Raw genomic sequence first — 27,744 nt, forward strand, 5'->3', positions numbered from 1 at the left:
AGCCTTAATCTAGGCTTACCTGTAGGTCCAAGTTGTTTGGAAGGGTTTACTTCCTCTTTAATAAATCACCGGGACCAGATGGCTTGCACCCGAGGGTACTTAGGGAACTCAGTCAAGTAATTGCCAGACCATTGTTCCTAATTTTTACTGACAGTCTACTAACTCAAATTGGTACCAGCTGATTGGAGAAAAGCCAATGTAGCACCAATATTTAAAAAGGGCCCAAAATACATCCTTGGGAATTTACAGACCAGTTAGCCTAACATCAATAGTATGTAAACTCTTGGAGGGGATGATAAGGGACTATATACAAGATTTTAGTAATGAGAATGGTATCATTAGCAGTAATCAGCATGGATTCATGAAGAATTGTTCTTGCCAAACCAATCTACTAACCTTCTATGAGGAGGTGAGTTACCCACTAGATAAAGGAAGGCCCGTAGACGTGGTGTATTTTTGCAAAAGTATTTGACACAGTTCCCCATAAACGTTTACTGTACAAAATAAGGTCAGTTGGCAAGGACAATAGGGTGAGTACATGGATTGAAAACTGGCTACAAGGGCAAGTTCAGAGGGTGGTGATAAATGGGGAATACTTGGAATGGTCCAGGGTGGGTAGTGGGGTACTCCAGGGTTCTGTGCTGGGACCAATCCTATTTAATTTGTTCATAAACGACCTGGAGGATGGGGTAAACAGTTCAATCTCAGTATTTGCAGACAATACTAGAAATGGGAACAGAGGGGCGCCAGACTGAGTGCAGTATAAATCATATATTTAATAAAAACAAGTAGTAACTCACAGGTTAAATTAGATGAGTTCAGTATGCAGTGAAAATCGCCAGTCCTGGAGTCTCATAAATGTCTTCCCTTTGCAGCCTGGGGCACTGGTGTGATCTTACAGGGATCCAGAAAATGCTGGGAACCAGGAGGCAGGAAACAAGAAGCAGCTGGTCGTGACTTCACAGGAACAGGAAGTGTGATTATTCACAGTGGCAAGGAATGGTAATGCATTTCGAAGCTACAGCTTCTTCATCAGACCAGCTGCCTCCAGGTGCTAATCATACAAGATCTCGGATCATTTATGGACATTATGTTTTAAACAAATGTTTTAATATCATGTGTGCTTATTCACACACATTTTATGTATACCTATATTCCAGTTGTTATATAATTTTATGTTATCACCATATCTAGCGCCGCTGTTCACCCTTGTTTTTGCAGACAATACTAAGCTAAGCAGGGCAATAACTTCTCCGCAGGATGTGGAAAACTGAGGTTCAATGTAGACAAATTTAAAATAATGCATTTGGGTGGCAAAAATATGAATGCAATCTATACATTGTGGGGGAATCTAGGATGGAAAAGGACCTGGGGGTCCTAGTAGATGATAGGCTCAGCAAGGGCATGCAATACGTAGAGGGTTCTTTACTGTAAGAGAGGCAAGGATGTGGAATTCCCTTCCACAGGTGGTGGTCTCAGCGGGGGGCATTAATAATTTCAAGAAACTATTAGATAAGCACCTGAACGACCGCAACATACAGGGATATACAATGTAATACTAACATATAATAACACATATAGGTTGGACTTGATGGACTTGTATCTTTGCTCAGCCTCACCTACTATGTAACTATGTAAGAGTCGTCAAAAGACTTGAAACTGGGGTGAAGGTTCACCTTCCAGCAGGACAACAACCCTAAACATACAGTCAGAGCTACAATGGAATGGATGAGATCAAAGCATATTCACGTGTTAAAATGGCCCAGTCAAAGTCCAGAACTAAATCCAATTGAGAATCTGTGGCAAGACTTGAAAATTGCTGTTCACAGACGTTCTCCATCCAATCTGACAGAGCTTGAGCTATTTTGCAAAGAATGGGCAAAATTGTTCCTCTCTAGATGTGCAAAGCTGGTAGAGACATCCCCAAAAAGACTTTCAGCTGTAATTGCAGTGAAAGGGGGTTCTACAAAGTATTGACTACGGGGGGCTGAATACAAACTTTTCACATATTTATTTGTAAAAAAAAAAATTGAAAACCATTTATCGTTTTTCTTCCACGTGACAATTATGTGCCACTTTGTGTTGGTCTATCACATAAAATCCCAATAAAATACATTCACATTTTTTGTTGTAACGTGACAAAATTTGGAAAATTTCAAGGGGTATGAATACTTTTTCAAGGCACTGTACTTGTCCTTCCATATTTAATTGTACTGGTCTATAAGCACCGCTTCTAACAGGGCAGTGGCGCAACAGCTGCTGAGATAAATTGAATAAGAAGGAAAGCCTCTGAAGAGTGAGCTAATGAACTTCTTTATCTTAAAGTGGAGTTCCACCCAAAAATGGAACTTCCGCGTATCTGGCTCCTCCCCCTAGCTGCAGAATCCGTGGTGATATATGCCATGTCTGCCCCCCACCCCCTGCTGTCTTCTGGGAGACACACAGGTCCCAGAAGACAGCAGGGACCAGTCAACCAGTCAGAACGCAAGGCTTCACTTCACTTCCTGATTCCCTTACTTAAAGAGGAGCTGCACCTTTTAAAAAATGTTTTAAAAGCCAGTAGCTACAAATATTGCAGCTGCTGACTTTTAATAAATTGACACTTACCTGTCCCAGGGTCCAGCGATGTTGGCGGCAGATGACGAGCGATCGTTCGTCTCTCTGCTGCCCCCGCCGCCATCCTCTGTCAGGGAATCGGGAAGTGAAGCATTGCGGCTTCACTGCCCGGTTCCCTACTGCGCATGCGCGAATCGCGCTGCGCATCTCTACTGGTCCCCGCTGTGTACTGGGAACTGTGTGTTTCCCAGAACACAACGTGGGTGGCGAGGCATCTGCGGCGGTCTGCGGTGATCTTGTCCCGGGTGGTTGCAGATACCTGGATTATGCAGGTATCCGCACCCCCCTCCCCCCTGAAAGGTGCCGATTGTGGCACCGGAGGGGGGGAGGGATCAGATGAGCGGAACTTCCACTTCAGGGTGGAGGTCCGATTTAAGATGCCGGTGCCTCCACCTGGAGCTCAGGGACGGGTTGGCTTCGGGTGAGGACATTGTGGGCGCCCTGGACAGGTGTCCTTATTTTAAGAGTCAGCCACTGCAGTATTTGTGTTTATCTAATAAAGATGCGCAATCCAAAAAAATCAAACGAGGAGGCACATACAAATGCCAGGATGCGCTACAATAAACCAATGTGCTAAAAAAAATGCAAAAATAAAAACAAAAAGGAGAAATTAATAAAAATGTGTATAGTCCAAAAAGTGCTTGACCCAATGTGAACAATCAGGACGAACTTCTCAGAAGAACAAACTATTTTTTTGTTCATCAAACAAAGTAAGTAAAAACAGCGCCGCTTACCAGATGGGATGGATCTCAAATTATAGAGATCGGATAGGCACCCACAGGATGGATCACTTGGCCCAAGGCTCCCTCCTCCTGTAGCGGCTTTTCTCTGCTGAAATACTCCTTCTAGTAAAATAAATTCCTCCACGAGATGTATTTATGGAATGAAAAGAAGAGGCTTCATGGTGCCAGCCAGCTGGTGCGCATTGACATCAAGATCTGTAGCTCCACCCGACGCGTTTCCCCATACAAAGCTTCGACTGGCAAAGGAGGCTGCAGTATTTGTAGCTGGTGACTTTTTAAAACAATTTTGCAGGTGGAATTCTGCTTTAACTCAAAAACCTTTTTACATTGTTGTATATGCTACAGCCATGGGTATGTTATAAAAAGTACATTCTCAGAAGGAGTTGTAATATTTTATATGCAAATGTGTCCTATCAGAGTTATTTTAAAACTGTTACATTTTATTTCCAGGTTACACAAATCAAGACCATGAAATCTGCGGACGAGCTGATCGAGATCCAGTCAGATTCAGGAACGTGGTACAAACGCTGGTTGATTCGAATCCTCAATTTGTCACAGCAGGTAGAGCCATGTTATACTGGAAACAAAAATAGCGAGTTAGTTTGAAGGTTTAGAGGTCACCTGGGCTGCCATTTTGTTATCTGGAGCTGTATATAGGGCTTTGGGTTTGTCTCGATGGTCAACTACAACTTGCATTTGCGATCAGTTTGAGATGCTTCTGAGATCAATGAGAGTTCATTGACAGGTAGGCAGGTAGGGCTGCCACTAGATGGAATGTTACTGCCACTGCCATCAGAAATAGCATTTGTTGCCAATGTTTTTAGTAGGAAATAGACAACAAGGCTGTCGACATTGGTCCTTAGAATCATAGGGCCTGGTTTACTGCCAGCTTCCAAGTTTCATGTCTTTCCATTTTTCACTCTTCTTTGTCTGTATCACATATGCCCATCATTGTAATTCATAAAAAAATGGGGCTTTCAGCTCTTTGCCCTTGTACACCCGGTCGGAGATTCCGTCGGAATGTGTCCGATCGGAGCGGTTTGTCGGATATTCCGACTGTGTGTGCTATGCATCGGACTGTGTCCGTCAGAATATCCGTCGGACCAAATTTTCCAACTTGCTGGAAATATTTTCCGACAAACTGCTCCGATCGGACATACTCTGATCACGTGTAGAGAATTCCAATCGGACAAAGTGCCACGCATGCTCAGATCAAATTCCTACATCAAAGCTATTGGCTACTAGCTTGAACGTAGTCCCGTCGTAACAAAATTACGTCATCACGTTCTGAAAGATCGGATTTTCTGACAACTTTGTCCGACCGTGTGTATGCAACAGTTTCAGACAAGATCCGTCGGACAAAATCCAACGGACAAAATCCGACGGTCGGATTTGGTTGTCGGAATCTCCGACCGTGTGTACAAGGGCTTATATTCTCAACTAAGGTTGTACCAGGTATGTGATATTTTATTTACCCTGCTGTGTGTTTTCTCTGTATACAGGCAAAAAAAATACTGTATGTCACCAGCACACCAGGGAGCTCCATAAAAGTGTCCAATGCTTTATTGAACAATCACATCACAGGAGAAGATAGCTATCTTCTGCTGTGATGTGATCATTCACTAAAATGTTGGACCCTTTTATGGAGTTCCCTGGTGTGCTGGTGAGATATCCCTTGCTTTGAGTCATTTCAATCTCCAGCCGCTGGTCACTACAGCACCCACTCCTTCTCCAGCCATTTCCAAGGATGTGTGCTTTTGGGAACATTGCTTTTGGCTTTTGTCTCTGTATATAATGCCGCGTACACACGACCGGACTTTTCGAGGGACTAGGTCCGACGGTCTTTCCGACTGACTTTTGGCGGAGTTCTGACGGACTTACCGAATGAACGGACTTGGCCACACACAATCACAACAAAGTCTGACGGATTCCAACGTGATGACGTACGACCGGACTAGAATAAGGAAGTTCATAGCCAGTAGCCAATAGCTGCCCTAGCGTCGGTTTTTGTCCGTCAGACTAGCATACAAACGATTGGTTTTCTCTGTCCGGCGGAGTTCCGGTGGAAAAATGTAAAACATGTTCTTTTTGTAAAGTCCGCCACTGTTACCTTCCGTTCTCCTTGTGACACGTCTAGGGGATATCCCGTGGTAGATGACCCAGTAACTTGAGACTGACAATAGATCCAGTTGAATGGATTTCATTTTCAAAACTTAAACCATTGAACAGTCTTTCAACTTGGGATGAGAGGGTTGGAAAGGAATTCAGGTACTCTCAATGTCAAAGTTCAAAAACTTAAAGAACTTGCTTACTTTGACTGCATCCAGAGAATAGCCATTCGCAGCTGGACGACCACTCATGTTGGACAATCCCTCTCTCACAAGGCCTAGCAGCCAACAAGGTGCTTACTCAGGAACAAAGTCTTTGTCACAGACGTTGTTGCAGAACACGTAGGGAAACTAAGCTGTAGAACACTTGTAGGATATATGGATCTTTCAGCCTGCTTGGCGATATCCACAAGACCGGATTCTCTCGGTAACTTCAGCCCTTCCAGGCTCTTGTTAAGAAAACCAACCCGTACGTGGTGTTCTTCTAAAGAGTCCTCTCCTGGAATGCTTGAAGTACACTGGGTCTCTCCCGAACTGGAGACAGCACCCATCCACCTCAGAATCCCCCTCTAGGTTCCCTGCCTTGGGCTAGCCAGCCCCGAGGCATTAAAGTTTGGTGGATCCGCACCCCAGGCCATAGCCTTCCTAGGGGCTGGTCAGGAGGACCAGGACCATGTAATCAGCACATCATACTGGACCGGAACCCTGAACTACATGAAGTACGCATCTTAAATACCCTCTCCCAGAGAGCACTGCGAGAGGGCCACTCCCACTGATCTGGCTCCGAAAAAAAGAGTAACTTAAGCGCCTGACCAGACCATAGTTCCACGCCTGCCACTAGAGACAGTGCCCCCTGTGGCTAGGCTGAACATCTCACAGTCCAGTCAGACTGATACAGAAGTCAAATTTAGACAAATAAACCCAAAGCAAACTGTAGTTTAGGCAAAGTTTAATTTTGACAAACGCATAGCGTGTGCTCTTTAGGAGCCGTCGCTACATAATATTGAACGTTTTTTGTATAACAGAATGGGAAGAATGGGTTGTAATTACATTCTATTCACGTTTATCCAAGTTGGAGTTGCATGTTGCTAGGATATAGGATGTTCCCTTCTTCACTTTCTTTTCATCCATTGAGGGACACAGGACGTCTTTAACCATATATAGAAGTTATGGTTATACTACCACATACTAGAGGAATGAACATTGGCAAATAAGAAACTGTAGGCAAGCCCAGAACAACTCCTCCTATTACCAGAATGCCTCGTTTTTTGCTAGTGTCTTAAGAAGATGGACACCTTTTTTCAGCTTGGCTATGTTAAAGACTAACCTATTTTATTGCTGGCACTTTTTTCTACGTTTTTTTTCATCACTGAAGACTTTTCTTTAAAACACTTCTTAAGCTTTGTCTCTGTGGTTGCTGCTATCCAGCACAGTCATCCTCAGTCTGGCTTCTGGAGTACCATGTAAGGACCCATGGGGATAGCTTGAAAGTAAGCTTCAGATGCTGGGTTTCTACATAAATTCTGCTGTTAGCTGTGGAGCACTTTTCAGGTCCAGAACCCCTGGCATTGCCACAGTGCTTGCCCTGTCTCCAAAGACTCATCTAGTGAGTGAGTCAGTCGGGCTTCCACCCAAGAAATTTCTTCCTGGGGTGAAGCCTCTCCTCCATGCAACTTGGTCTGGCTTTCAGAACTATCACCAGTCAGGTTTCTGCCCTTTTTATGCTGTGCCATAGACCATTGACGTCTCACTTTTTGATGAACACCTTTGTATAGATGGTCACCCATGTAGCTCCCACTTCCTTTTCCCTGTGCAATCAGATTCTGGTTCTCTCTATGCTTCAGAAAATTATTTAAGAACCCATTATAGACATTTCTCCTGCAAGGAAAACTTTCTGAATTTGCATAGGTACAAGATGGTGTTGAGGTCCAGGACTTTATTCTTGCCTAAGGTAGCTTCTGCCTTTCAACTTAGTGAAAAAATAGTTTGTCCATCCATCTATCTAGCTCCAGTTCACACAAAGGAAATTTCCCTTCATCATTTGCTAGTGGTTTGGGTTGTGCAAGTTTACCTCTCAGCCAATGTTTCTTTCGGGAAGACTTGATTTCCTTCTTGTCACCCTGGATGGAACTTGAAAGGGTGCACCGACTTCCCATTCCACCATCTCTAGGTGACTTAGGCAGACCATTGCCCAAGTACATAGGTTGAAGGATCGGGTTCCACTCAGCTGTAATGGTTCTGCTAGATCTGTGAGTGCTTCTTGGGATTTTCCACATCAAGCAACCATTTCCAAGACTCGCAAGGCTGCCACCTGATCTTCTGTTCACACGTTCTACCAGGTGGATGTTTTGGATTAGGTGGAGGTTTTGTGTTCCCAATGGATAAGAAAGAAAACGGAAAAACTCACCCTAAAATCCTTCGCTTGGAGTTCATTGAGGGACGCAGGTCCTTTCGCTCTGTGTTTTTAATTACGATCTAGGTACCGCTTGCTCCAAAACTCAGGCATGCTGGGCTGGCCCACAGGTTTTTATTTCCCATTGTCCAATCCTCCTGTAGGCAGAAGTATAACCAGAATATTAAAGACTTCCTGTGCCCCACAGTTTCCATTCCAAGAAATAGATTTTATGGTGAATACAAGAACCCTATTTTTTGAGTTCAGGTCCACTTTAATGTTCATGTATTATTTAAAGCAGTCCTCTTCATGTTTTATACATTAATGCTTAAATACAATTTTCTAACTGCTCTCCCATTTCCATACCAATAGGTCTGGGCTAATTTCCTCCAGTGCTTTGCACCAGAGTATCGCCGAATCACCCTCATGATGATGGCTGTGTGGTTCACCATGTCCTTCAGGTAGGAGCTGCCACGCCATGTCTTAGATATGTGTAATTATTTTTCTTTTTCAGAATTTATTGCCTTTATTTTCACCTGGTGATCCTGGCAGTAACATACTTCCTGTCTTTGGATGACAATGCTCACTGACTACTATACTGTATCTATGAAGGAGCCACATTGCAGTCCTTAAGACAGGACTGCAGAACTCCACCCCTTCTTCTGCATAACATATGGTGGGAGATGTTCTGTATTCCACTGAGGAGAACTAGGCTTTGCGGAGTACACTGCAGAGTACACAGGAAGGTAGTAGCTCACTGGATTTCTAGCAGATTCAATTGGTATTTTTTTCATTCGATCGAACAGATATAACAAACGCCTTTTAATGGTATATTTACCAGACCAAAAGGGATAAAATAAGAGAAGTTAATTGTTAGGATTTACATACGCTTTAATATGTACATCATGTAGAAAGTTTGAAGTTCAAAATGGAAACAAAGCAGGTGACATACCTCATGTTATTCACAGTGATAAATTTAACCTACCTACATAATCCTTTTATACATATTTTCACTTACCTTGGTTTGTTATTATTCCAAATTGCTGTCTCGCAAGCAGCTTTTCTTTGCTTTGGCAAGCAGTAGGCAGGGACCTGACATCAAAGGCTCTCCAAGTAAAGATCAGGCACAACTACAAACGCCACGGTTCCAAAGGGCGCATGCCACCAACCAGCAGCCTACTTGCACGCGCTTCCTATGCACACCGCTGTCAATCATAGGATTTTTATTTCTGGAGGGGGAGCTGAGTGACACCATGGATTGTATGGTGTCACTCATAATTGTCAGCACAGTCTCAAGCTGATTGGAGCAAAACAGGAGCACAGCTAGCTACCAGATTAGGCGTAATGAAATTATACAGGTACCCTCCTTGGTATATTGTTGTCGTTACAATTGTTACAAGCAAATTTATTATTTCAAAGGTGAACTACCATTTTAAGCTATATGCTTTATTGGCTAACTTAAAGTGGACTTTCACCCTCGCCATTAACTTTCTCACATTCACCATCAGCCCCTCTTCTCTCACGGAATTTGATATTTTTGTGGAGGGGGGGTATCTTTTTCAGGGACCCCACCTTATTCTTCCTGAATTGTCCCGCAGCCTTCTATGTTAGCCAACCTAAATCACAAATCCCTGGAGGCCAAGGGGAACTCTATGGTAAATGTTGTCTCAAAGGCAAAAGAAGAGACAGCCAACACCATAGAGTACCCCATGGCATCCAGGGATTCATGACGTAGGTTGGCTGATGTAGGAGGCTGTAGGGGATGGGGAGGCTGTAGGGGATGGGGGGGGGGGGAGTGTTGGCTGTCTGTTCATGTCTCTTTGTACAAAGGCAAATGAAGAGGCAGCCAACACCATAGAGTACCCCATGGCATCCAGGGATTCATGATGTAGGTTAGCTGATGTAGGAGGCTGTAGGGGATGGGGAGGGGGGGGGGGGGGGAGTGTTGGCTGTCTGTTCATGTCTCTTTGTACAAAGGCAAATGAAGAGGCAGCCAACACCATAGAGTACCCCATGGCATCCAGGGATTCACCTTGCTTATTCAGCTGGCAAGGGAAAGACAAATGCAAGCAGGTGAGTGCTTTCACAGCACTTTTTAGTGGCAAGTTCTATGGAGCAGTGCAACTGAGCCCTCAAGATTCGTCATCAAAAGAACTAAGATGGCAATACCAAAAAAAACTAATTTGTAGAAGTATATAGCTATGTTCACAGTATGTAACCAAAACAACAGTGCTGGGACAAGGTCATCCAGCACCCAGGGCAAAGATGCCAAACTACGCCCCCTTTCCCTTAGGGTTAGGGTCAGGGTGCCCCCTGCCCCTGCAATAAAACAATGCGCCAGGGGCAGCCGTCCCTCCTGCCCACCCTTTGTCCCGGCCCTGCAAAACAATGACAACTTCCTTCCTCACTGACAAAAACCCCCACACAATGTAAGTCTTCAGTAGAAATGAGCTTGAGTTTGGTTCAAACTTTTATTTGAACTGAACCCAGAAGGAAGTTGTCACCAGTGCCCACTACTGCCCAATCAACTGCTGTCATCCCAGCCCTTTAGCTGTGTCTACAAAAAAGGGCAGGAGTACTCATGACATTATTGACCTAATATGGCCAATGTCATTGTCCTAATACGGCCATGTGGCCATATTAGGTCAAAGATGTCATAAGCATCTGCCGCCCCTTTGTGTACATGCAGCTGCAGGGCGGGGATTTTTTTTACTTAAATTTTTAGCTCCTTGATCCGGTGTTTGTCAAAACCTTCTGAACAAAAAAGTGAACAAAAAACATGCATGAGGGTACAGTAATAGTCCCACCTCGGAAGGGGAACGGCCTCAAACCCTGAACTATACCAGGGTGCAAAGCTCCTAACAGGAGAAGGGCGCTCTATTATCTATCTAGGCTGAAGCTAGGTGGACCTTGCTTCTTAGGGACCTGCAGAAGCTGTGCCTCCAAGTACTTGGTGAGGGGCTCTCCTAAAGAGAGATGGTGAATGGGAAATGCCCTGGCCACAGATGATTAGGGGGGCAGTAGGCAGGAGTAACAGCTTCTCAAGTTTGGATCAAACTTGAGCTCATCTCTATACTCCAGCAGAAGAGCGACGCCTAGCGCACTCTGTATCCATTATGAGAATCCTACCGTTGGCGAGTTGTCTCCTGCGAGCAGATCACTAGTCTGGTCTTAAGTTCAGCCAGGTGGATCTCGCTTCTTAGGGACCTGCTGAAGCCGGTCCTCCACATAATTGGTTGGGAGCTCTACACAAGAGACCCCACCCCCCCCCCCCCCACTTGGGGAGAAGAAAAAGGCCCAAAGGCGGACAGGAGTGACAGCTTCTCAAGTATGGACCATGCTTATATTCCAGTAGGAGATCGACATCTGGCACTCACTCTATCCTTTAAGATGCTCCTACCATTGGCTCCTACCATTGGCGAGTTGTCTCCTGTAAAAGGATCACTAGTCTGGTCTTAAGTTCAGACCCTTTTGTGCAGAAAGTCCAAAATGGCTGCTGCTTGACTTCTCTGGCATGCATCATGTTGAGTGTTCGCATTGCACTTTTGCTTGATGGCTGCCTCCAGACAACTGACACTAAGAAGGCTCAGCTTTGCCAATGACAGTTTAATGGTGCTCATTTTCACACGCTTGCTTCATCAAGTCGCGAGCATCACGGTGAAATTACCATCACCATGGCAACTACTGCGGGCCCGTCTGCTTTCCTCCTCTCTGGACCCTGCTGTCTTTTCAGTTTGTCGCTGTTTTTGTTAGGGCAGCGAGGGGGCCCTTCATTCTTTGCTGGAGCGAACGCACATTTCATCTTTAATTAAGCAGGACTGACAGCATTAGGCACAACATCCCCATAGCTACCGTGGCTCCAGCCTTTTCCGCTAGCGCTGCTTCAGCTGTCAGAATTAAATTTCTGTCAGGTGTCCATTATCATTACTGCACCGTACCGCAGAGCTGAAATTACTATGTTTTACTGTGTGATCAATTGCAACGCAAACTTGTGTCTTATGAAAATAGAGTGTGCCTGCATCCAAAATTCCATCTTATTAAAGGTTCCCATTTCCATCAGAGGTCCCCCATCATGTCAGATGTTCTTCCATCACATTAGAGTCCCCCAATCATGTCAGAGGTCCCTCATCTCATCAGAGTTACCAATTCTATCAGAGGAGGTTCATCACATCAGAGTCCCCCAATCATGTCAGAGGTCCCTCATCTCATCAGAGGTCCCCTATTATTCCAGTGCTCCCCATCACATCAGAGGACCCTCATCACAAAAATGCCACCATGTCAGTGTCCCCCATCCTATCAGAGGACCTTCATCACATCAGAGTCCCCCAATCATGTCAGAGGTCCCTCATCTCATCAGAGGTCCTCTATTATTCCATTGGCCCCCATCACATTAGAGGACCCTCATCACAAAAATTCCATCATGTCAGAGGTCCCTCATCACATCAGAGTCCACCATCCTATCAAAGGTCCTCTATCATATCACAGTCCCCCATCCTATCAGAGGACATTCATCACATCAGAGTCCCCCAATCATGTCAGATGTCCCCCATCCCATCAGAGGTCCCCTATCCTATCAGAGGTCCCCCATCACATTAGAGGTCCTCCATCTTATCAGAGGTCTCCATTCCCATCAGAGGTTCCCCATCATGTCAGATGTTCTTCCATCACATCAGAGTCTCCCATTCATGTCAGAGGTCCCTCATCACAGCAGAGTCCCCCGTGCTATCAGAGGACCTCCATCATATCAGTTGTGCGACGCTGTTCCCTGGGAGGTGTTTCTAACTGTGGGGGGTGGGACTGACTGGAGGAGGAGAGAGATAGCTGTTCCTAATCATTAGGAACAGCAGACCTCTCTCTACTCCCCTTTCAGAATGGGGATCTGTCTGTTTACATTGACAGATCCCTGTCTCTGGCTCTCTGTGAAGCGATTGTGGGTGGCCGGCGCTGGCCATGTGCATCGGCTCTGGCGTTACACCGCCCCCTATCACTCTTAAAGCGACTGACATACACCTATGGTGATTCGTCCAGGAGAGCCAACCTGACGCAGTATAATGATGGCGGCTAGTCCTTAAGCGGTTAAAGTGATATTAAACCCTCCATTTTTTAAGCGCATTAAGCAGCTGATGTAATCACTTATTAAGTATACAGCTTCTTCATCTTTTTAGCCTTGCTTATGTTCCTGTTTAAGCTGATGCCATAATCACTGCCCCAGGTTTCCTGTTTTATGCTTCTTGAAGCATCCTATGGAGCCACCCGTGCAAGTCTCTCTATACCAGGGATATGCAATTAGCGGACCACCAGCTGTTGCAGAACTACAATTCCCATGAGGAATAGCAAGACTCTGACAGCCACAAGCATGACACCCAGAGGCAGAGACATGATGGGACTTGTAGTTTTGCAACAGCTGGAGGTCCGCTAATTGCATATGCCTGCTCTATACTGTGTGCATCAATAGAAACACACAGCCCCATAGACTAGGATGGTAAGAATCCCCCTTTCTCCCTTCAATGCTTCTCCCTCCTCCACTGTTAACTCTTTTCTGTGAGCATAGGAAGTTCAAGGAACCAGCACTGAGAGAGCAGGAGCCAGCAGCATTGAAAGTTGTTAACTGCATGTGCTTGGATAGAAGTTTTAACAAATATTTTACTGGGGGAATGCTTATTTTATTGTGCTCAATTAATTAAGTTAAAAAACACTGAGGGTTCAATACTACTTTATAGTGATTGTTTTCCAGGCTTTGTCGGTCGTTAATTCGGTAGTATTGATGATAGTCAATTATATTTAATTAGACAAATGTTATTAGTGAGCTAAGAGGATCAGCAGGAAAAGGAGCTTGCTTGTTTAACGAGCAACCATGGCTGACTCTTGTACTTACAGTATATCATTACAAATGATGTAAAAAAAAAAATCATTTTCTCAGTTCTCTCTGCTCCAGTGATCATTGTAACATTGTAGAAAGTCAGAAGGTGCAAGGCTGATCCTTGTCAGACATTTCTAAACATGGAAAAACACTGCATAGACACCAGGAATTATAAAACTGTGTACAGTTCAGAACCAACATCTTATCCAGGATATAGATGATGACCCTGGATGAAGCTTGAACAAAAATCGCCCAGTTCTTCTGGAGAAGGCTTTCTCAACCAGTTTTCCATGGAACCCTAAAGTTCCTTCAGAGGTTGCATGGGGTTGCTAGAGCAGTGAGCAATCACAGATTGATTTTCCACCTTTCCACCTACAACAACTACAAAAGACATCTACGAAGCTGGAACGGAATGTAAGCACAGGACATACATGACGGGGTGGAAGTAAATACCAGACGGCAACAGGTTAAATTAGATTGGATTGTAGGCGTTACGTGGTACATGGAGAGGAGATGGATAATAGTTGAAGGGAGGAACCAGGGGGCATCAGTTGCAGGTGTAAAATTGTCGGGGAGTAAGGTGGTAGGGGTCTGTGGTCCGTTAGTGAGTCCTCGAGGTTGTGTTCCGGCTGGGGACAGAATCTAAACCATAGCAGGTACCACAGATTCCAAAGTTGGGGAGATGGTGTCGTCAAGGATCTGCAATCAGTTAGTCGTATTAGAGCTGGAGCGTTTAAGATGGTGGTGGAACCAGGGGGCATCAGTTGCAGGTGGAAAATCATTGGGGAGTAAGGTGGAAGGAGTCTGTGGTCAGTTAGTGAGTCCTCGAGACTGTGTTCTGGCTGAGGACAGAATCTAACTTAGCAGGTACCACAGATTCCAAAGTTGGGGAGATGGTGTCGTCAAGGATCTGCAATCAGTTAGTCGTATTAGAGCTGGAGCGTTTAAGATGGTGGTGGAACCAGGGGGCATCAGTTGCAGGTGGAAAATCATTGGGGAGTAAGGTGGAAGGAGTCTGTGGTCAGTTAGTGAGTCCTCGAGACTGTGTTCCGGCTGAGGACAGAACCTAACTTAGCAGGTACCACAGATTCCAAAGTTGGGGAGATGGTGTCGTCAAGGATCTGCAATCAGTTAGTCGTGTTAGAGCTGGAGCGTTTAAGATGGTTTATGTTTAAATATGGTTTTGAATTAATAAAAGGCCAGTCTCCTAAGGAAAAATGGGGGGGGTTGTAGGTACAATTTTGAGTTGGGGCAGTAAGTTATCTGAGCTATCCTAGTCAAGACGTACAAAGCTGGAAAAGAATGTAAGCGCATGACATACATGACGGGGTGGAAGTAACTATCAGATGGCATCAGGTTAAATTAGGGGGGTGGTTAGACAGAATAAACCGCTCTTAACTGATTGGAGGAGTTACATGGTAGATGGGGAGGAGCTGGATAATAGTTGATTGGAGGAACGAGGGGGCATCAGTTGTAGGTGGAAAATCGTTGATGGAATGTTCCTCCCTCCTGCCCACCCTAATGGAAGTTTGTTGCTGTAAGTGGATGAAGATGGTCCTTGCGGTTGGGGTCCTTGACAAGGGTACACAAAATGAGGTATTTGATGAAGCGGTGGGACCCATCTCAGGTATGGAGTCCTCCCGGTTGGGTCTTGTTCAGTCTAGACTACCGGGGAGTAAGGTAGTAGGGGTGTGTGGTCAGTTAGTGAGTCCTCAAGGCTGTGTTGCGGCTGGGGATAGAATCTAACTTAGCAGGTACCACAGATTCCAAAGTTGGGGAGATGGTGTTGTCAAGGATCTGCAATCAGTTAGTCGTGTTAGAGCTGGAGCGTTTAAGATGGTGGTGGAACCAGGGGGCATCAGTTGCAGGTGGAAAATCATTGGGGAGTAAGGTGGAAGGAGTCTGTGGTCAGTTAGTGAGTCCTCGAGGCTGTGTTCCGGCTGAGGACAGAATCTAACTTAGCAGGTACCACAGATTCCAAAGTTGGGGAGATGGTGTCGTCAAGGATCTGCAATCAGTTAGTCGTGTTAGAGCTGGAGCGTTTAAGATGGTTTATGTTTAAATATGGTTTTGAATTAATAAAAGGCCAGTCTCCTAAGGAAAAATGGGGGGTTGTAGGTACAATTTTGAGTTGGGGCAGTAAGTTATCTGAGCTACCCTAGTCAAGACATACGAAGCTGGAAAAGAATGTAAGCGCATGACATACATGACGGGGTGGAAGTAACTACCAGATGGCATCAGGTTAAATTAGGGGGGTGGTTAGACAGAATAAACCGCTCTTAACTGATTGGAGGAGTTACATGGTAGATGGGGAGGAGCTGGATAATAGTTGATTGGAGGAACGAGGGGGCATCAGTTGTAGGTGGAAAATCGTTGATGGAATGTTCCTCCCTCCTGCCCACCCTAATAGAAGTTTGTTGCTGTAAGTGGATGAAGATGGTCCTTGCGGTTGGGGTCCTTGACAAGGGTACACAAAATGAGGTATTTGATGAAGCGGTGGGACCCATCTCAGGTATGGAGTCCTCCCGGTTGTATCTTGTTCAGTCTAGACTACCGGGGAGTAAGGTAGTAGGGGTGTGTGGTCAGTTAGTGAGTCCTCGAGGCTGTGTTGCAGCCGAGGATAGAATCTAACTTAGCAGGTACCACAGATTCCAAAGTTGGGAAGATGGTATTGTCAAGGATCTGCAATCATTTAGTCATATGAGAGCTGGAGCGTTTAAGAAGGTTTATGTTTAACCACTTCGGTACCGCGCTATTGCCAAATGACGGCATTAGCGCGGACCTACATTTCCGGGACTACGTCTATTGACGTCGTCCTGTGTACGAGCGGCCTGCGCGCCCCCTGAGGGGCGCGCGCGGCGCGCTCTGTGATCGGCGAGTCCATGAGACTCGCCTGATCACCGATCCGTGCAAGGGGTCGATCCCGACCCCTTATCACGTGATCAGCTGTCAGCCAATGACAGCTGATCATGTGATAGAACGGAGCCGGTAATCGGCTATTATTCTGTCAGTGCGAGGAGAAAAAAAAAGCTGATCACCGGCGGCCGTGTTCGGGACATCAGTCCCGATCACGGCCAGTAATGTAAGCGCTCACCTGCCCCCTGCCAGTGCCCACCTGCCCCCTGCAGTGCCAATTTAATAAAAGTTAGTGCCCCCCATCAGTGCCACCCAGCAGTGCCCACAGTGCCACCCAGCAGTGCCCACAGTGCCACCCAGCAGTGCCACCCACAGTGCCACCCAGCAGTGCCACCCACAGTGCCACCCACAGTGCCCACAATCTGCCTCAAAGGTGCTGCACCCCAGTGCCGCCCATCAGTGCCCAGCAGTGCCGCCCATCAGTGCCCAGCAGTGCCACCTATCAGAGCCACCTATCAGTGCCACCTATCAGTGCCCATCAGTCCCATCTATCAGTGGTACCCATCCGTGCCACCCATCCGTGCCACCCATCCGTGCCATCTTATCTGTGCCCATCTTATCTGTGCCGCCTTATCTGTGCCCATCGGTGCCGCCTTATCTGTGCCTATTAGTGCCGCCTTAACTATGCCTATCAGTGCCCACCAGTGCAGCCTATCAGTGCCCACCAATGCAGCCTATCAGTGCCCACCAATGCAGCCCATCAGTGCCCACCAATGCAGTCTATCAGTGCCGCCTAATCAGCGCACTTCAATGAAGGAGAAAAATGACCCGTTTGCAAAATTTTAGAACAAACTATTAAAACATGATTTATTTATTTTATTTTTTTGCATCTTTTTTTGTTTGTTTAGCAAAAAATAAAACTCCGAGCTGTAACTAAATACCACCAAAAGAAAGCTCTATTTGTGGGGAAAAAAATGATAAAAATTTCATTTGGGTACAGTGTTGTATGACCGCGCAATTGTCATTCAAAGTGCATCAGCGCTGAAAGCTGAAAATTGGTCTGGGACTGAGGGGGGTTTAAGTGCCCAGTAAGCAAGTGGTTAAATATGGTTTTGAATTAGTAAAAGGCCAGACGGCCATTTAAATCCAATACAGTGTCAGTCTCCTTATTTAAGGAAAAATGGGGGTTGTAGGTACAATTTTGAGTTTGGACAGTAAGTTATCTGAACTACCCTAGTCAAGACCTATATGAAGTGGGAAAGGAATGTAAGCACAGGACATACATGACGGGGTGGAAGTAACTACCAGACGCCAACAGGTTAAATTGGGGGGGTGGTTAGACAGAATAAATCGCTCTTACCTGCTTGGAGGAGTTACAATTTTGAGTTGGAGCAGTAAGTTATCTGAACTACCCTAGTCATGTAAGGAGGTCATTTCAATGGTAGTCAATGTAAGTAATGTAATTCCCTTCTACAATGATTCACTTTTCCACTGAAATTTTATTTTTTTCCACTGACCACCTATGTAAACCGCATTTCTCTACTCACCACAAATGTAAGGGAATATTTCTCCACCGACCACCAATGTAAGGGAGTTTTTCTACACTGACCGCCAATGTAAGGAGCATTCTTCCCACTGATCACCAATGTAAGGGAGTGTTTCTCTACTGGCCTCCATTGTAAAGGGCATTCTTCCCACTGACAACCAATGTAAGAGAAAATGTTTCCATTGACCATCAATGTAAGAGAGCATTTCTCTATTCATCACCAATGTAAGGGAGCATTTCTCTATTCATCACCAATGTAAGGGAGTAGTTCTCCACTGACCACCAATGTAAGGGAGTATTTCTCCACTGATAACAAATGTAAGTGAGACTAAAGTCACCATCAATCTAAGAGAGACTATCTTCACTGACCATCAATGTATGGAAGCATTTCTCCACTCACCACCAGTGTGAGGGAGTTTTTCTCCACTGACCACCAATGTAAGGGAGTTTTTCTACACTGACTGTCAATTTAAGGAGCATTCTTCCCACTGACCACCAATGTAAGGAGCATTCTTCCCACTAATCACCAGTGTAAGGCAGTGTTACTCTACTGGCCACCATTGTAAGGGGCATTCTTCCCACAGACAACCAATGTAAGAGAACATTTTTCCATTGACCACAAATGTAAGGGAGCATTTCTTTATTCACCACCAATGTAAGGGAGTAGTTCTCCACTGACCACCAATGTAAGGGAGTATTTCTCCACCGATGACAAATGTAAGAGAGACTAAAGTCACCGTCAATATATGAGAGACTATCTTCACTGACCATCAATGTAAGGAAGCATTTCTCCACTCACCACCAGTATGAAGGTGTTTTTCCTCTACTGACCAACAATGTAAGGGAACATTTCTCTACTCACCACCAATGTAAGGGAATATTTCTATACAGACCACCAATATAAGGGAATATTTCTCTACAGACCACCAATATACAGGAATATTTCTCTACAGACCACCAATATAAAGGAATATTTCTCTACAGACCACCAATATAAGGGAATATTTCTCTACAGACCACCAATATAAAATAATATTTCTCTACAGACCACCGATGTAAGGGACTATTTCTCTATTAACCAAAAATGTAAGGGAACATTTCTCCACTGACCAACAATGTAAGGGAACATTTCTTTACTGACCACCAATGTATGGGCACATTTCTCCACTGACCACCAATGTAAGGGAATATTTCCCCACCGACCACCAATTCAAGGGAACATTTCTCCACTGACCACCAATGGACACTTTTTCTCTGGTGACTAGTGTAAAGGCCCATACATACGATCAGACTTTTTGACAACAAACAAACATGCAAATTATCTGTTTTAAGGCAACATCCGACCGTGTGTACGCTCCATCGGACAAACTTTTTCGTTTTTCATCAGACTTTTGTTGGCTGTGCGAACGGACAAAGTTTCTGGCAACAAAAGTCAGATGGAGCAAAGTCCGATCGTGTGTACAGAAAACCATAGGACTTTTGTACAAAGTAGAAACACGCATGCTCAGAACCAATGCAAAAGATCAGACAACAATACAGAAGTTGACCAAAGGTGGCGGTAAAGAGCATAAAAACCACGTGATTTGGTGAAAGTTGGCTGAAAAAGTACTGCCGTGTGTATGCAATACAAGTTCTCGGCCAACGCCCTTTGTACAAAAATCCACGGGAAATTTTGTACAAAGTCTGATCGTGTGTATGAGGCTTAAGGGGACGCTATAAGTTTCACAGTCTTTATTTATTTTCTGGTCATTATTGTTAGTTTATTTTCATGATTATCCTTGATGTATATAGAAAGTGAGTGTTGTAAAATAACTGGCCCAGCTTACTGATCTATCGTACTATTTTACAGTGAAATGTACTGTATATACCACCATGTTTAGCATGGGTTTCCTTAAAGCCCAAAAATTGTTCCTCCGAGGTAGAAAGGTGGAGAAAGTCTGTTCTGCAGAGAAAAGCAGATAAGGGCAGTGTCGGAGGGAGTACTGTGAAGAATACATGGCGTATGCCCACTTTAACACGCTCTCATAAGGTAGAATTAAAGGTCGCAGTTCATACTCTCAAAAGCCTTTACATTAGAAGGCATCAAGGAACTAATTTAAAATACAGATAAACCAATGCTTTTATTGCTTTTATTGCTGTTATGCTTTTATTATTGAGACGCACAATGGATGACTTGTCATTTTTGAGCACATGCCAACTCCTGTTGGGACCTGGGCTGCTAGCCATGGATTATGTTCAGTCAGGGAAGTAACCCAGTTTTTCAGGAATCATACAAGCTGTTGCTGGAAAATATAGCAGTTTTGGAAAGGCAGAGAGCAATGTGTAAAAGGCCATAGCAACCAAGTTTTACTGTTGCCATTGCTCTTATGAATAAGGCCAATGGCAAATTGTGTAGATATAATTTTTTAGTCATTGATTTAGTGCTGGCACTTCCCACAGCTCTCTACAGGGGACATCAAACTATCAGGCAATCGGGAATGGAAAAAAAAAAAAAAAACATTGAAAAAACAGTCAGTAAGCCTCAACAGCCCATATACAGTACATATGTATGTATACACCAGCATCAAAGAAAAAAGGGAAGAACCCATGACGACAAATGGTATCCCCACACAACATAGAAAATGTTGACAAGCAAAATAAATAGAGGGGTGTGCTCCAGTGTGTATCCTAGGGGCAACCATATGGCGAGGGATAGCATACTGTGGTCTGAAAGGAGCAGGGCCAGCCCCATGCCTCCATAGGGTGGTGTACTTCCTCTCTTAAAAAGAAAAAAAAGGGGGGGGTAGGAGAAGAAGGGTGTCGAGAAACTATAAGAGGGAGGTTGGAGTAGTAGATTGAGGTTCATGGTTTAGTGGCTCCCCGGGTGGATGTCCAGCATCTTGGTTAAGCAAATAGTAAGGATGGCTGGTTGTTTTCCAGATCCACAGGACCAAAGGGCCCTCAAATCTGTGAAGCAAGTCAAAGAGCTAGATCAGTAGGGTAAGTTGCAGAGAAGGTATAGTCAAACCAACAGAACCAAGTTTTCTGGTATTGTTCTTTGTGATTATAAGCCAATTTTTAGCAAAAGTGGTGAACTATGGTCACACTGGGTTTCACCAAGTACCTGTGTTAGTCTTCTGCCTAGTCAAAATTAAGCCCCACTTCCTTCCAGCTCTACCCCTTTAAATCAGCTGTCAAATGCCAGAACATTCCTAGCTAGAAGAGACTTTGCATTTGACATTGGGATGATGGGATGGGTCTTAATTACAGGAAGGGAAATGTGTTCATGTGAAACTAGGCCGAGGTCAGAGGACCATGTAGAGCAGTGATGATCAACTTGATATAGGAGATCTGAAGCGCAGCCCCTGATATCACCACAGGACCACACATATAATGTTTAGTGCATGTAATGCTACAGAACGTAGTCAGGGACTGGACACAGTACAATAGAATATTAAACACTACAGACATGGAGCAGGAGATGGACAATGACTGCAGACATGGAACAGAAGATGGATCATGACCATGGGCGTCCGCAGGTAGGGGCAAGGGGGGGCAAGTGTCCCCCCTGGAATCAGGGATCGGGTCAAGCGTGATAACCCCCCCATCACCCCTCTCTGTCACCCCCTCTCTCTCACCCCTCTGTCTTTTTCACCCCCCTCTCTCTCTGTCACCCCCGTCTCTCTCTGTCACCCCCTCTGTCTCTTTATGTCACCTCCTCGCTCTCTCTGTCAGCCACCACATGTATGCAGTTTCTGACAGTCTCTTCTGTCATGTCCGCAGTCTCTTGAGCCATGTATGCAGTCACTGACAGTCTCTTGGGCCATGTCCGCAGTCTCTGACAGTCTCTTGGGCCATGTCCGCAGTCTCTGACAGTCTCTTGGGCCATGTCCGCAGTCTCTGACAGTCCCTTGGGCCATGTCCGCAGTCTGACAGTCTCTTGGGCCATGTCCGCAGTCTCTGACAGTCTCTTGGGCCATGTCCGCAGTCTGACAGTCTCTTGGGCCATGTCCGCAGTCTCTGACAGTCTCTTGGGCCATGTCCGCAGTCTCTGACAGTCTCTTGGGCCATGTCTGCAGTCTCTGACAGTCTCTTGGGCCATGTCTGCAGTCTCTGACCATCACCTGTACTACGACGCCCATGATCATGACTACAGACATGCAACAGGGGATGGACAATGACTGCATACATGGAACAGGAGATGGACAATGACTGCAGACATGGAACAGGAGATGGACAATGACTGCAGACATGGAACAGGAGATGCACAATCACTGCAGACATGGAACAGGAGATGGACGATGACTACAGACATGCAGCAGGAGATGTAAAATGACTGCAGCATGCTACAAATGTCTGGGACATCGGGACACCATTGCAGGAGTCTGTCAGAGACTGCCATGTGGGAGTGAGATGCTGTAAAAAAATATTCAGCCAGTACATAAAAGGTCTTTATTTGAGCCGAATGGCCAAGGTTTGGCAACTCTCCACCAAGTCTCCCCCTCCCCAGAGATAGGGGTCACCCAGCTTAAGAAGTCTATATATAGTTAAGCCAGAAGAAGTGCCAAATGCATGTTTTGAGAGTCCAGAAAGTTTTTTTTTTAATGGTGCTAATGACAACAGGATAACTGGTTATCTTAATCTGGCATTGCTAGGAGTAAGTAGTGGATAGTAATGGCAAAAAAAAACTCGTAGAATTTGGTATTGAACAGTACAGTCGCCAACTTGATGCCTCAGGGTCAGTAGAGATAAACAATGCCCCAGGCTTGGTGGCCACTGGGAGTAAACAATGACCTAGTGCCTGTGGTTAGTGGAAGTAGTCAGTGGCCCACGGGTTAGTTAAATGCAATTGATTTGTGGGACCAATGATCTAGAGCTGGGGTCTCCAAACTTTCTAAACAAAGAGCCATTATATTGTCCTTCAAACTTTAGTAGGGCCGGACTGTGGCCAGGGGGAGTGGAAATTTTCCTGGCATCAGTGGAAGTAAAAATTACATTTGGCATTAGGCGGAGAAGTAATGCCCCATCATTGACATCATTGGGAGGAATAGTGTCCCATTGTTTGGTGCCAGCTGGCAAAATATCAGTGGGATGAATAGTGCCCCAAAGGCTGACTAAGGCCAAGCAAATATCATCCAGCTTCTGGACGGCAGTTTAGACAGCGCTGACCTAGAGTAAAAGAACTACAACTCCAACTCTAATTCTGGTAAACATGAAAACCAAAACCCTACACTTTGGTAGGAATCAAACCCAGAACCTAGCTCTGCAAACTAAAAGCTCCAAGCACTTCACCGCTACTCTATTTTGTACATAAGGAGATTTTGAATAGGGCAGAAGCACATAGACGTACCTTGTGCTCTACACGTATGATCAAGTCAAAAAAATCTAGGTTTCCACATTGGCTGGTCACAGGACCCAATGCCCTCATGTCAAGATGGATCTGGGTTCGGAAAAAGTCACTGACTGCCCAGGTCAACTTTAGTACTTATTTTTTTTTTAGCTTTCTTTAGTATAAAAGGTAGAGTGGTTGGGTTGTGTGTATGTGTTGGAGGAAAGGGGTGGGAGGTCATTGCCTACGGGTCCTCTTTGTGCCCAGAACTGGGCCACCTACTTCACATTTTATCCAACCTTGTGTCCTTTTCAATGACCGATTCTCCCCTTGGAAATGGGCCTTTAACGTGACAGGTGCTTTGTGTACCGAGCCTAACGTCTGTATTTTCTAATCAGCATTGAGGCTTCCAAATTGACTCCCCCCAAATAACCATTAATTTGAGCTGTCAGGGAGGTAATTAAAATGCTACATTCCCGGTTAAAGCTTGGCATTCCTCTGCCGGTCATTAAAAGTGGCAGCCATCGGTTGCTAATGAAGTTATAGTCTTGTGGTTGGGCGCTGGGAGCGATAACCAGATCCTGGGCTTGTGGGGAGAATCAAATCTTTGCATTACATCTAATGCGGTTTCAGCTCTGGAACATTTAGAAATAAAGCGAGTCACAATAACGAGGCAAAGGAAGCACATTATTGGCACTGACAGTTATCTACAGGACTCTAGATCAAAGGTTTTATTATCTAACCATAGTACAAGAGGGAGGTGAATAATGACAAGGCTTAACCACTTGCCCTCCGGAAGATTTACCCCCCCCCCCCTTCGTGACTAGGCCATTTTTTGCAATACGGCACTGTGTTACTATAACTGACAGTTACTTGGGCATGCAATGCTGTACATAAATTACATTTATTTATTTACTTTTTTACACAAATTATTATTATTATTATTATTATTAACGATTTATATAGCGCCAACCGTTTATGCAGCGCTTTACAATGTATAGGGGGACAACACAATTACAGTACAATACAAAAGGTACAGGAGGGCCCCGGCTCGTAGAGCTTACATTGTAAAGGGAGTAGGCGCAGCAGTTTGGGACTTTAAATGAGGCACGGGTTAGCGCCTCCATCCCGGTATTTAGCACAATAAGGAGGGAAAAAAAGTGGGACTTTAAAATGAAGCGGCTGAAGTGTGAGGGTCAGAAAAGGTAATTTAATTGAATCCATAATATATGATACAGAGTAAATTCATATATATACATACATACATGTGCCATTGTAGGGCACAAAATGTGTTATATGGAGACATCAAGGTGTATGTAAAGACACATAAAGTCAAAAAACATATATGAACAGTAAATAGTATGTGGAGCAACAGCATAGCCTAAAAATGCCTCAGGGCGACATATCCGGTACCTGTGTTTGTAATCACATAATGTAAACATAAATGTACTGAATTAATATTAAAAATTAATTAGAAGTAACGTCGGGCCGTAGTAATTATCATTGTAGCATCAAATGTAGCTCTACGCGTTTCGTGGATGTATTCTCCACTCATCAGGAGCAGATGCGACAGATACCTGTAAAATATATAGATATGGTAAACCACACTCTGTATAGAGGGGAATAGGTACAGTACATAGAGTGCTTTCAAAAGAGGTTAACTAAGCATATCTACCATCCCCGGCAGCGAACATAGCAAACAGCAACTGGTCCGTGGTGCGTCGGAGGCACAGATCGCCCCGCCCGGGAGCTGAGGCGGCATATTTGGGCGGCGGATATAGTGAACAGGTGCCTGGGTATGAAGATAAATTCCATGTGCTAGCAGTGCTGGTATATGGAAAATAGGCGTATCTAAAACAAAGTATGTACATGAGCGTTAAGTGAGCGTGTAAAAGAATTGTAATGAAATAAAAGAGATTGTAAGTGTGTGAGGTGAAAAAATAAATATACAAAGAATTGCGTGATAATGAGAAATAGTGTGTGGGAATGAGAGTGTATAAAAAAGAAATGTATGGAGAGTGTTGGAGCAATGCAGGTGAAGACTAGAGGATGAAGTGTGGACATATATGTTGGTTATGATGTGCCTGCAAAGGTATGAAAAGGATAAACAGTGTAGTGAGAGTGTGGAGTGTGAAATGAGCCAAAGCAGAGAGAGTGCCAGGTGAGTGCGGTAAAAGGATAAAGATGTAAAACAAGTGAGTGTATAGGTGATACAAAGTGATATAACAAAGGTGGGCAAACAAAAAAAAAAAAAAAAAAAAAAAAATAAAAAAAATAAATAAAAAAAAAACAAAAAACAACAGGTAGATATGCTTAGTTAACCTCTTTTGAAAGCACTCTATGTACTGTACCTATTCCCCTCTATACAGAGTGTGGTTTACCATATCTATATATTTTACAGGTATCTGTCGCATCTGCTCCTGATGAGTGGAGAATACATCCACGAAACGCGTAGAGCTACATTTGATGCTACAATGATAATTACTACGGCCCGACGTTACTTCTAATTAATTTTTAATATTAATTCAGTACATTTATGTTTACATTATGTGATTACAAACACAGGTACCGGATATGTCGCCCTGAGGCATTTTTAGGCTATGCTGTTGCTCCACATACTATTTACTGTTCATATATGTTTTTTGACTTTATGTGTCTTTACATACACCTTGATGTCTCCATATAACACATTTTGTGCCCTACAATGGCACATGTATGTATGTATATATATGAATTTACTCTGTATCATATATTATGGATTCAATTAAATTACCTTTTCTGACCCTCACACTTCAGCCGCTTCATTTTAAAGTCCCACTTTTTTTCCCTCCTTATTGTACATTGTAAAGGGAGGGGGTGGTGGCACAAAAGGTAATAGCTGAAGAGAATGATTTGATGGGGGCGAATAATAGAGCTTTCTTTTGGTAGTATTTGATCAGCACTGGCGTTTTTATTTTTTGCGCTATAAACAAAAAAAAGACCGACAATTTTGAAAATAAAACAATATTTTTTTACTTTCTGCTATAAAACAGTTCCGATAAAATCATTAAAAAAAAAGATATTTCTTCATATTAAATTTAGGCCAATATGTATTTCTGCAATGTTTTTGGTAAAAAAAAATCCCAATAAGCGTATATTGATTGGTTTATGCGCACATTATAGCGTCTACAGACTATGGTATATATACTGGATTTTTTTTTTTTAATACTAGTAATGGCAGCGATCACCGACTTATAGCGGGACTATGGTATTGCGGCGGACATTAGGACATTAACTGACACTTTTGACACTTTGTGGGAACCAGTGACACTAATACAGTGATCAGTGCTAAAAATATGCACTAGGGGAAAGCATGGATTCCTTTGATTGAATACAGAATCCATCCCCCCCCCCCCCCCCACCATCAGAACGGAAATCTGCCTTGCTTACATCGGCAGAATCCCGTTCTGTGTGGTTTACCGACAATCAGTGGACATTGAGTGCCCGACACCCGCAGATCAGCTTCTGCTGTGAATAATCGCAGCAGAAGTGGCCCGCTGGTGGTGCGCACGTGCCCCCTGCAGGTGGAAGTGCAGGATCACATACTGTGTGTGTATGTATGTATATATGTGTATCACATCGTTGAGAGCGGGAGACCGGAGAGAAGCGAGCACCGGAGAGCACTGAGATCACTCGGGGGAGTCGGTGATGAAGGCAGATCCCCAATTCAAAAGTCGGTGGGGGGAAGGAATCTGAAACAAGAGCACAATTTCTACAAAAAAGGCCAATATATATATGACACGCTTACTTGCCTCATGTGAACCGGTACTAGAAGGGATATCGATTGGTGTTCGCGATCGGCCGACGCTTGCCCAGTTTGATGATATGCCCGATGTTCTTTCATGTTTGTAAGTGCATCTTTTGTTTTTTATATTCGTTTTAATAAATGATTTTACACTATTTGGAGCGCTTTTTTTCCTCCCTATGGTGAACCTTCCTTGATTCTACAATGCCATACATCTGAGTCCCGCTTCAAACAGCGTCTTCCCATGCTGGACGGTTTATGACTGGTGTATCTCCTAACCTGCCTTACGGTAGTGTTACATTTGGAGGGCTCAAGTTTGATCCATCTGCAGACCCATTTTGTGATTAAGCGCTCCCTACCGGGATATCTGGTAAGGGGCTATTATTACTTGTCTGGTGGAGGTGCACCTGGTTTTTCTTCACGCTGATTGAAAAGTTATACGATTGAATAGATCCCTTCCACACAGGGTGTCTCTCCAGTTGGACTGTTTATGGACTTTATGTTATCACATATAGTTTTAGAACTGTTTGA

General features: G+C 44.4%; 1 protein-coding gene across 1 annotated transcript in view; it reads left to right on the top strand.

Moving 5' to 3' along the window:
- The window catches only part of SV2A (synaptic vesicle glycoprotein 2A), a 237,608-nt gene that overhangs the window by 168,650 nt on the left and 41,214 nt on the right, over positions 1-27,744 (top strand). Inside the window, exons 7-8 of the mRNA XM_077464254.1 lie at positions 3,810-3,920; positions 8,232-8,320. Of these exons, the coding sequence (XP_077320380.1) occupies positions 3,810-3,920; positions 8,232-8,320 (200 nt within the window). The remainder of the gene's footprint in view (positions 1-3,809; positions 3,921-8,231; positions 8,321-27,744) is intronic.

The sequence above is a fragment of the Lithobates pipiens genome, unplaced genomic scaffold (assembly GCF_037356315.1).
Source record: "Lithobates pipiens isolate NorthernLeopardFrog02 unplaced genomic scaffold, aLitPip1_a1.2 Scaffold_30, whole genome shotgun sequence".
In the NCBI taxonomy this organism is placed as follows: Eukaryota; Metazoa; Chordata; class Amphibia; order Anura; family Ranidae; genus Lithobates; species Lithobates pipiens.